Below are 11,851 nucleotides of genomic sequence, written 5' to 3'. Positions count from 1 at the left end.
TCCATGCTCTTGGATCAGAAGAATAAACATTGTTAAAATGTCTATACTGCCTAGAGCAATCTACACTTTTAATGCCATTCCGATCAAAATTCCACTGGCATTCTTCAAAGAGCTGGAGCAAATAATCCAAAAATTTGTATGGAATCAGAAGAGACCCCAAATCGCTAAGGAAATGTTGAAAAACAAAAATAAAACTGGGGGCATCACGCTGCTGACTTCAAGATTTACTACAAAGCTGTGATCACCAAGACAGCATGGTACTGGCATAAAAACAGACACATAGACCAGTGGAACGGAGTAGAGAGCCCAGATATGGACCTTCAACTCTATGGGCAAATAATCTTCAACAAAGCAGGAAAAAATATACAGTGGAAAAAAGACAGTCTCTTCAATAAATGGTGCTGGGAAAACTGGGCAGCTATATGTAGAAGAATGAAACTCGACCATTCTCCAACAATTCTTTTTGCTTTTAAGTCTTCTTTAAATTAAGCTTTCTCTCTCTCTCTCTCTCTCTTTTTTTAAAGATTTTATTTATGTATTTATTTGGCAGACAAGGATCACAAGTGGGCAGAGAGAGAGAGAGAGAGGAGGAAGCAGGCTCCCTGCCAAGCAGAGAGCCTGATTCGGGACTCGATTCCAGGACCCTGAGACCATGACCTGAGCAGAAGGCAGAGGCTTAACCCACTGAGCCACCCAGGCGCCCTCCAGCTTTCTTTTAATTAGTGTTACCTTGCTATTTCTTTCTCCATCTCTTTACTCCTATCTACGTGCTCTGACAATGTCTTTTAATGGGCATATTTAGACTAACGATGTTGAAAGTGAGTATTGACATAATGGGATTAATATCTACCACATTTGTTACTGTTTTGTATTCATTGCCCTTTTTCTTTGTTTCTTCTATTGTCTTTCACTCTATTTCTGGGTTTTCTGCTTTTTTAAAAAAAATTTATTTTAGCTCTTCATTGTTCCACGATTCACTGTTTATGCACCACACCCAGTGCTCCATGCAATACGTGCCCTCCTTAATACCTGCCACCAGGCTCACCTGGTTTTCTGCTTTTAACCAAACATTTTATGTTATTCCATTTTTGCTCCTCTCTTAGCATAACTTAGCACATTCTTCTTTAACATTTTTTTCTCAGTGGTTGCACTGGAGTTTGCAATATGTGCAAACATCCTGTTAACAGACTATCCCACATCCCTGCTCCCATCCCTTATAACATTGCTATTATTCATTCCACTGATCCATTAGCTATAATCACTGAATACACATGGCTATTATTATTTTGAACTGTTACTCTGTTAGATCAATTAAGAATACAGAAAACAAAAGTCTTCATCTTCATCTACTGTTTCTCTAATAATTTTCCCTTTTTTATGTAGGAATAAACCTAACCAAAGAGGCTAAGAATCTATACTCAGAAAACTATAAAGTACTCATGAAAGAAATTGAGGAAGACACAAAGAAATGGAAAAATGTTCCATGCTCCTGGATTGGAAGAATAAATATTGTGAAAATGTCTATGCTACCTAAAGCAATCTACACATTTAATGCAATTCCTATCAAAGTACCATCCATCTTTTTCAAAGAAATGGAACAAATAATCCTAAAATTTATATGGAACCAGAAAAGACCTCGAATAGCCAAAGGAATATTGAAATAGATCTGAGTTTCTGACGGAAGTAACTTCCATTTTCTCTGCAGAATTTTTCACATTTCTTATAAAGCAGGTCTACTGGTAAGAAATTCCTCAATTTTTCTATGTCTATGAAAGTCTATTTCTCCTTCATTTTGTCCAATTTCCATGGACACGGAATTAGAGGTTGGTGGTTTTTCTCTCTCAACACTTTAAATATTTCACTCCCTTCTTCCTACTTGCATGGTTTCTGAAGAGAGGTCTGATATATTTCTTATCCTTGCTCCTTTACAGGTAAGGTTGTTTTGTTTTGTTTTGTTTTTCCTTCTGGCTTCTTCAAGGTTTTCTCTTTGCCCTTGATTTTCTGCAGTTTGAATACAATATACCTAGGTGAAGATTTTTTGGTATTCAACCTGCTCGGTGATCTCTGAGCTTCCTGATCTGTAGTTTGGTCTCTGTCATTAATCTTTGAAAATTCTCAGCCATAATTACTTAGCACAATCTCTTTTCATGCTGATATTCTCATTGCACATATATTCATTTAAAAAACTGTCCCATGGCTCTGGGATATTCTGTTTTTATTCTTCTTTCTCTCTGCATTTCAGTTTTGGAAGTTCCTATTGACATTGCTTCAAGCACACAGATTCTCTTGACCATGTTCAATCTTTTCATGAGCCCACAAAAGGCATTCTTCATTTCTGTTACACTGCCTGTGATTTCTAGTATTTCGTTTTAAGTTTTTCTTAGCGTTCCCATCTGTTTGCTTATATTACCCTTCATTTCCTGCATGTTGTCATTTTTCCCATTAGAGCCCTTAGGATATTAGCCATAGTTGTTTTAAATTTCCAGTCTTATATTCATCACATCTGATGCTTGCTCTGTCTTTTTAAGTTGTGGGTTTTTTTAGTAGTAGTATAATTTCTTGTTGAAAAATGGAAATGATGCAGTAGGTAAAAGGAACTGAGGTAAATAAATCTATAGTGTGAGGTTTTATGTTCACCTGGCTAAGAGCTAGACTATGTTTACTATCTGCTGCAGCTCCTGGGTGTCAGGCTAAAATTTCCTCTGGTGTCCTTGTTTTGTCTCTCCTGTTAATCTTTGGGATTCCCTATATACCTCTTCTTTAATACACCCAAAGGTGAGCAGTTCTTCTGGTTGTAATCCTGTTATTAGACAGGGATCTTGCTGATGTGGTGGTAAGGTAGGGCTTGGGGAAAAGAGTTCCACAGTCCTATGATAAGGTCTTGGTCTTTTACTGAGCTTCTGCCTCTAACTACAACCTTTACAAGTGCTTCTCAGACTTTTTTCTCCTCCTCAGGTGAGAGGAGTAAAGCTAGAAGGGGCGGGAGTTGGGTATTTCCTTTCCCCTGGGTCAGTCAGGTTCTGATATAACCCAGCAGATTAGGGTCTGGAAAAACAATTTCCCTTGAGGGACGGCATCCCTAAGAACAGAGTACTTTGGTGTATTTCAAAATGGCTTTCCCTCTTTCCCTGCTAAAAGTATGGGAGAATTTTTAGAAATCTTCACTGTGGGGATCTTCTAGGGCTCCTAGAGGTAAAATTCACAAAAGTGTGGGGGTGCTCTTCAAAATGGGCTCCTATTAAAGCTTTTAATTCTCAAGTTTGTCCATGCTGAGCCTTTGGCAATTCTTCAGTTATAGTTTAAGTGTTCCTACTAAGATACTGGTTCCTACTATGGTTTTTGCTCCCGAGACCCTGATCTGGTAATCTGAGACTCTCTGTATCTGTCTTACTGTCTCTCCAATTTCTGGGCAGTGGTTTGCCCTGTGACTTCAGTTCTCTGAGGGATTTAAAAAGAGTTGCTGATTTTCAGTCTGTTCAGCCTTTTCCTTGTTAAGAGGATGGAGTGATGACTTCCAAGCTCCTTATATGCCAGACCAGATTAAAATTATTTTAAAATACAATACCTGAAGACTTAATATTGTAATCTTATTTAGCTGCAAAATTTTCATTGTCTCATTCCTATTTCTTCCCAATTCTCATGTCCCTATTGCTCCCATTTTCCACACTTGGAGAACACAGGATAGTGGGTTCCAGAGAGAGGCTGACATTCCAATGAAGTGTCATTACCTGGTAACATGGGAGCTGGACCTCTGAAGAGACTCAGTTAGAGAAAACATGCACAGTTTACAAGCTGTTTACCAAACTGTTTGCCTCCCTCAGTACAATGGCTTTAATTTAAACTGACTATATGAACTTGCCTTCATTTGCAATTCTTTTAATTATCCAGCAAACAATTTGATCACAGCTTTAATAAGTCACTCACATTATTACCTCAGAGTTGGAATCAGCTTATATTTTTACTTGAACAACATAAAAGGATAGTCCATTAACTTCAATGTGAAACCATTTGGGTTGCTTTTCTATTTAAGACACTAGAGAAATCTATTTCCTCCAATACAAAATAGTAAGGAAAAAAATTAAAACTAGGAACTATAATCAAGTTAAAATGAAAATTTCATGGTTACTTTAGACATATCTTTCACAAGCATTCTCCCTGGAATGAGATGGGGGAATCCAAGCTACCGGTCAATCTGTGTGCTCTCTTGGCATGAACACAGAATTAACTGTTTTGATTCCTGGTTTAAAAAACATATATGCATAAATAAACACACATACGCATACACACACGTTATTAAATCAAGTTTGCCTAAGAGAGATTATTATGATAAACCCAGAGTATATCTTTTAAGTTTCTTCTAAATGTTTAGGATATAGACATACAAAGACACTGTTTACTTTGATGACTGGCTCAGTATTAGCTAATCTCGGTAAACTGTGGGTTTACAGAATAGAGCAAATCCCTATCTTTTTACCTCCTTAGCAGGAATAATTTCTAATTCAAACAACACATACTAGTCTCTAGTAAGGGGATTTGCTTGTATCATAGAATTCACCAAACAGATCTGAATAAGCATTAAGTTTACATAAAGCTGAATATGGGAAACATCCCATGAGCTTGGCCAATCATATACAAACAATGTGAACTATTCAAAAGCAAAATTTTATTTTGCAATACCTATTTTTGTGATTATGAGTATACAGCCTGATCCAGGGAAATTAATAGGCAGCTGTTCTTTCTTAGAAATTAATAAACTATCTATTGTATAAGCCCATATACGCGGGGCTACAATGAAACCAGTGAACTTAACGTATGTTCTTCACATACGCCAATACATTTTCACTCATCCTAATGATCAAGTAAAAGCCCATAGCACTCATAGGAAAAGAGCCCCATCCTAATTATGGTACAATTAGTGTAGATGCAATAAAACCACAACATACACACGACCTCATATAGATGTGTCTTAAAGGATGAAGAAAAATAAAATATAATTTATTTAAAAAAAAAAAAACTCCAAAGATACTATCGATTAAATCTCTGACCGCTTCATTTTTCCTGCCTCCTTAAAAGACTCTCAAAGTTTATCTGTGAGGCCTCCTCCTTCAGTTATATTCACTCTGTCCCATGATGTCACAAGCTCATTAACTGCGTGAATAGTTCAGCTCACATACGTGGAACATTTAAAAAAAAAAAAAAGAAAGAAAAAAAGAATCTATTATCAGAAGAGTGGTATGTTAAGGATTCTAAGGAAATCCACAGAAAATGTCCCATTTAGAACATACTCATTTTCTTTCTCCTAAAATAAACATAATGAGGCAAAATGTTTGTGCGAAAACAAATAACACAGAAGCACAACTCTTGGAGGAAAAAAATCTTGATATTTACCAACAGTCTGGGGGGAAGTGAGATGCGAACACTTAAATGATGCAGTCCATAACATGGATCTGGAGCGTGTCTATGTCGGGCAGAACTTCTCCACATTTGGGGCAGGAATGAATTGGAATATTCCGCTGCTGCTGCTGCCGCCAGTTTCTGTCCTCAGCTCCTGGGAATAGACATTAAATGAAACACTATTCCATTTCTTCCATGTTGTAAGTGGTTTTGTTTGATTCTAATAACAAATGATGAATGTTAACATCTGTTAAATTTTGTAAGTGATACCTAAAGGGGAGTGAATACAGGGAATTTTGGGGGATGGGGTCCTTAACTTAAGACATCTACACACATAGAGAAGATCTCCCAGAATAGTACCCGCTTTCCTATTACTTTGAGATTTGGGCTCTAGTCCAAATTGTAGGCATCTGAAAATATGTGGTTTCAGTTCTAGGTGCAGGACAATATGTGCTTTATAATAAAAACAAGAATATCTGAGAGAAAGAATGAGATAGATGAAGATATGAGCTAAAGAGGAGACAAGGTGGAGAAAACAGTAAGCAGCACACAGAGAGACAGCCAGAAAAGTGTGAAGCTTCTCAGAAGCAGAAACAACTACATTCATTTGGCCCATGCATCTGAGACCCAGCAGGTGGGTAAGAGGGGTACAGAGATGGTGGGGACTTCAGGTGAGAAAAGCAACAGCAGGGACATATGAGGAAAGGGCCAAACTGTGTCATGCACAAGGCAGGTTAGTGGGAGGACTGAAAGGGGCCCCCTGATGAGACCCATTGCACTTGAGAGGAATGCTAGGTATAGGTAAGGGCTGCCCAGGCAAAGTAAGTGATGAGAAAGAATGGGTCACGGCATTCCATCCAATTTTAGAACTGGAATGAGGGTCAAGTCTAAATTAAAGAATGCTTGAAATAAGCCTCGACTCTAAGTAGGTCCCACATGTGCAAACTGTGATCGATGCTAGAAGCGACGTCTGACTCCCGGGACACCTCCTTGGTCTGACCTTTTTGGACCAATGCAAACCATTTTGGTCTGAGGACTTTCAGTCAGCCCCTGAAATGTTTGCTTTTGGAGACTAACAGTGGAGGCAACATTTAACATGGTTTTTGGCTTCTGAGCACATTATCTGAATTGAATAATATGTGAGACAATTACAGATAGTTTGTTTTCAGCAACACCCTTAAACAGAAATACTGACAAGGTGGGTGCCCAGTGGCTCAGTTGGTTAAGCAACTACCTTTGGCTCAGGTCATGATCCTTGAGTCCTAGGATCGAGTCCCACATCGGGCTCCCTGCTCAGCAGGGAGTCTGCTTCTCCTTCTGACCTATCTCCTCTCATGCTTTCTTTTTCTCTCAAATAAATAATAAAACCTTAAAAAAAAAAAAAAGGAAAAGAAATACTGACAAGGTATGAGTTCATGCCCTGAAAGTGGGGGACTTTCTAATGGTCTCATGGCCTTAGATCAGGAGTCAGTCAGCTTTTTCTGCTCTAGATGACAATTGGCCACTGACCTGGGACTGCTCATTTTAAAACATTGTGCCCACCTGTGCCTTTTTTTTGGTCCTGGTCTGTGTTTCGAGACTCAGACTTGGGCTGTTTTATTAGTTGGTTAACGGGTTCCCTCTACCTCCTGGCTCTTTGCTATAAAATATGCTTAGTCAGTTTTCATTGTTAACACATCACCCTCCTCTCTGCCTTGGACCCTTTATTCTCACATGGTACTTATGTAAATCCTAGCTTCAAGGTCAAGCTTAAAGTCACACCTTTTCAAGGCCTTTCTCAGCTCCCCTGGCCCCCAGTGATCAACCTGTCCTCTGACCTTCAGCACCATTATTCCTACTACTTAAATATTATCTTGTCTTATGAACCCATCCTTTTATGTGCACATCCTGTCTCTCCAACCAGGCCACACATCACCATGGACCTGGCCAGGCCGTGTGCTCAACTGAGTGTCCCTGACTACAACAGGTGCACTGATGGCCACAGTTGACCATAACGATGAAATACTGTCAAGAGGGGCTACTGTTTAAGGCAGCTTTGTAGGAAGCTAACAAAATTATAATAATAAAAATAAAATGAAAATCTCAATACAGTCTGTTTGGAGTATTGCTTTTTATAAGACAAAAAGCTTATTAGGATAATCATGAATAAATGTGTACTTTGTGATGATTTCTGGATTATAAATATAAGTAGAAGAGTATGTGACTTTTTTTTTTTTAACATAAATAGGCATTCCTTCTTTAATTACGACAAAAGAAAATCTTCTCCTAAGAAATTAAGGTGCAAGAGATGGTCTTTTTGGGCCCCAAACACTGCTACAGACACTTTTGATAACAGAAATATATGGGTGTTTCTGGGATACTTAAAACCAGATTAGGGAAAATGTCTGGTGGTGCTCAAGTGGTTAAATACAGCTTTTGGGGAAGAACACAGCTTTACCCCGTGATGGTAAACATGCCTGAGGCCAGTGTTCATGTCAGTGCACAGTAAACTCAATAAATGCGAACATTATTATGTGCGTAACACCAGGTAATAGGTGAAGTTACAAGTTCTGGGAGAGCTTCATTAATGTGGTACTTAGATGCATATTTAGAACACATACGTAATTATAAAATCAAATAGCAGATGAGAACTACAACAGGAACAGAGTACTTCTGAAATTCAGGAGGGCGAGGTCACATTTTGCTGGATTCCTGGAGATGGTATTTGAAATGGGTTTTACAGATGGGGTAGGAGTTCACTGGAAAGCAATGGGAGGGAGACAGGGAGATGAGTGAGTGAAGGACACCGCATAATCAAGTACACGCAGGTACACAAGCCTAGAGCAAGCTCAAGGAAAGGGGAGTGGTTCAGTTGGCTAATAGCTATAGAGAATTAGAGGGAGAAAGGTTGAAAGTTCGGCTACACCAGGTCTTCAGTGCTAACATGAAGAGTCTGGTGTCTGGATTCAGTTGGTAATGGTAATGGTAATGAAGAAGAGGGTACACAGGAATTAAGGCTGGGGGTGCTACATTCTTCACAATTTGATCTGGAGTTTTCGTGTAAAATGTAGTGTCTTCACTACATTTGTCTTCAAGCATTCTCTTTACAGGATAGTTATTCCCTGGAACCGTGATCACCTACAATCACACGCAACTCACCTCTCTGAACGAGGTAGGCCTGCTGGTCGGAGTCACTGGTTCTCGCCCCATGACGGCTCTGCATCTCCATCAGGGACTGCCTGCTGGGATGAAAAGCAACAGGGTAGTGATGTTCTGACGCCCTGAACTATGACAACATTAGACAGACATTCAACAATGGGATGGAGAAAAAAAAGAGCTGAAAAATAAAAGCAAGGTTCATAGAAACCAGATATTAAGGATTAAGTTGAATGTTAAATATTATTGGCACTAAGACACAGAGTAGTGAAAGAAATGAATAATCAGAATGAAAAATATCAATAAGTAAATAACCACACTGTCAACTGTTAATGGAATGGATTAGAAAAAAGTAGCATATTTCTAAAACAAGACACTATAGAGCAGTTAGAATGAAATAAACTGCATATATACACACAATCCTCCAAAGTTTAAAATCCCAGTGTGAGATAAAGCCAGCTGCAGAACAATACCTAGTGACCATCCTGTAACTTACGCACAGAGAAACAAATATTATGTTGTTTCAAGATATGACATAGGTATTATACTGATACTATGTAGAAGTATACAACAGATGGGGATGTTACCACCCGAGCTCCAGGCAGTATAAAATATCCACAATGTAGGGGGTGCTGGGTGGTTCAGTGGGTTAAAGTCTCTGCCTTCAGCTCAGGTCATGATCCCAGGGTCCTGGAATTGAGCCCTGCACCGGGCCCTCTGCTCAGCAGGGGAGCCTGCTCCCCCCACCCCTGCCTCTCTCTGCCTGCCTCTGCCTACTTGTGATCTCTGTCTGTCAAATAAATAAATAAAATCTTTAAAAAAATCCACGATGCAAATCCATGTATGTCACTGTCAATTCTGGGTGGAGCACATCATAGCGTGTGACATTCTATCCCGGTATTTTTCTATTTCTATTTCTCTCTGTTTCCAATTTTTCTCAAAATGGACATTTAAAAGACAGAAGTAATTTTAGCCCTATTTTCTTTTAAAACATGTTGCAAAGTCGAAGTGTTTATGACTTTGTACCCCTCAGGACAGCAGGACAGGGCTTCGGAACACACAAGGTCATGTCTTCCCAGCATGTCTGAAAGCAAAGAACTCATCACGTTCCCACAGGACACGGCCAGGCCTCGCAGGAAGTCACGCTGAGTGTCAAGGACACAGTCAAGTGAAGTGTGCTCAGCTTGACTCGAACGATAGCTCATAGGGAGCACCTCGGACAGGCCCCCCATGCTCGGCCTATGCCCTGGGCTGCCAGCGTGTGCTCTCAGCCTTCCTGAGCCTTACCTGCTTCCGTCTTCAAAAACATTATCCTCTTTCAGCAGGACTGCCAGCTGTAGGGCCAGCTGCTCCTTCTCTTCATGTATCTTCTCTCTCGCTGCTCTTTCGGCATGGAAGTCCGAACAGTAAACCTCCATCTGGTAGATGTTAAGAGAGACAGAAGTTACTACCTAGACGAACCCATGGATACTCTACAGCCCACTGGGTGACGAGGCACAGGGGGAGTGCTGCCTTCTGTGATTCCCTCATCAGGAATAGGTGTGCACAGTCCTGCTAGAAGCCAGCACATGACTTCCCAACCTTCTGACCGAAGACAAGTTGTGTGTGCATGTGCATGCATGCGCGCGCACACTTTAGGCAATCAGAACCCAACAATAACATTGATATAGGTGGTTTAAGTACTGCACATAACATTTGTTCAGTAAAATTCTCCAGTCTTTTTTTTTCTTTTATATTTTATTTATTTATTTGACAGAGAGACAGCAAAAGCAGGAACACAAGCAGGGGGAGGGAAAGTGGGCTTCCTGCCGAGCAGGGAGCCCAATGTGGGGCTCAATCCCAGGACTCTGGGATCATGACCTAAGCCAAAGGCAGACGCTTAATGACTGAGCTGTCCAGGCACCCCAATTCTCTGGTCTTTTTTTTAAAAAAAAATCATATTCAGGGGCACCTGGGTGGCTCAGTGGGTTAAGCCTCTGCCTTCGGCTCAGGTCATGATCTCAGGGTCCTGGAATCGAGCCCTGCATCGGGCTCTCTGCTCAGGAGGAAGCCTGCTTCCCCCTCTCTCTCTGCCTGCCTCTCTGCCTGCTTGTGATCTCTGTCAAATAAATAAATAAAAATCTTTATTAAAATAAATAAATAAATAAATAAGTCATATTCAGGATTAGCTTAATATAGTAAATGCTTTATTTACTCTGTCAGGTATATTTACAAAGGCTGGCCTTAAATTAAATTTTAAACAACAATAATAAATAGATGTTATTCACTGCATTCGAAACATGTACAAGGTCTTATGTCAGGTGCCTATATTCTTACCTTACTTCACTTTATCAAAGGTCCTGTGAATGTATAATTGCTATGCTCATTTTACATTCACAAGTTTAACAGCTCTCAGTCTGGGGTAGTTTAGGTATGTGGTCAAGCCAGCACTCAAACCAAGACTGAAGCCTGTATTCTATGCCCCTTTCTTACGGTGGTAGCCAGCCTCCAAGATGGCTTGGGTGATGCTCCCCTCTTGGTATTCACACCCTTCCATGGTCCCCTTCCACAACAAACAGAGCCAACCCATGTAACCACTAGGATATTGCAGAAATGATGGTGCGTGGCTTCTGCCTTGTTCTTCCCTGGGTCACCTGCTGTCGGGGAAGCTTGCTGTTAGGTCATGAGATTGTGCAAGCTGCCATGTGGGGAGCCCCACAGGGTGAGGAACTCAGGCCTCCTGCCTGCAGCTATGTGAGTGAGCCGGCTTGGAAACGGGTCTTCCGGTCCATTTTGAGTGCAGCCTCATGAGGGGCCCTGAGTCGGAATCACCCCGCTAAGCTGCTCCTGCATGCCTGACTCACAGAAACCTAAAGATGACAAACGCTTGTTGTAGCAGCTGCTAAGCTGGAGGGTAATTTCTAACCTATAAATATATAAATATTATGTTGTGATAGAGATTTCTTCACTGTTAAAGAATTCTAAAGTAAAAATGAGCTCCTTAATAGTGAAACGAACATTATTCTAATAACAATTTTTAACTTTTTATACTTAAAATTTAGGTCTTCCCCCAAGTTTTACGGTTCTAGGATACAAATATTTATCTCTTACTTTTTAAAAAAAAAGATTTTATTTATTTATTTGACAGAGACACAGCAAGAGAGGGAACACAAGCAGTGGGAGAGGGAGAAGCAGGCAGACGCTTAACAACTGAGCCAACCAGGGGCCCCCTTATCTCTTACTTTTAAAAGTAAAAATTAATAAAAACTTAAATATCACAGTTTTAGTTACAACCCCCCGTCTACAACTATGTGATAAAAGGTCCTTTTAAGGGCGCCTGGGT

General features: G+C 40.2%; 1 protein-coding gene across 3 annotated transcripts in view; it reads right to left on the bottom strand.

The window, feature by feature from the left end:
* Window positions 1-5,361: 5,361 nt before the first annotated feature.
* The window catches only part of OPTN (optineurin), a 46,032-nt gene continuing 39,542 nt past the window's right edge, over window positions 5,362-11,851 (bottom strand). For 2 of the 3 annotated variants that reach the window (XM_044226930.1, XM_044226928.1), the window contains 3 exons: window positions 9,817-9,947; window positions 8,533-8,615; window positions 5,362-5,548 (listed from right to left, as the gene is read on the bottom strand). In XM_044226930.1, coding sequence (XP_044082865.1) covers window positions 5,421-5,548; window positions 8,533-8,615; window positions 9,817-9,947 — 342 coding nt within the window. In that variant the 3' untranslated portion in view covers window positions 5,362-5,420. The remainder of the gene's footprint in view (window positions 5,549-8,532; window positions 8,616-9,816; window positions 9,948-11,851) is intronic. The other variant, XM_044226929.1, reaches the window with a different exon arrangement.

This window comes from Neovison vison, chromosome 12 (assembly GCF_020171115.1).
Source record: "Neovison vison isolate M4711 chromosome 12, ASM_NN_V1, whole genome shotgun sequence".
In the NCBI taxonomy this organism is placed as follows: domain Eukaryota; kingdom Metazoa; phylum Chordata; class Mammalia; order Carnivora; family Mustelidae; genus Neogale; species Neogale vison.
Note: the sequence above shows the minus strand (reverse complement) of the source record. Positions and strands in the feature narration are given on the sequence as shown.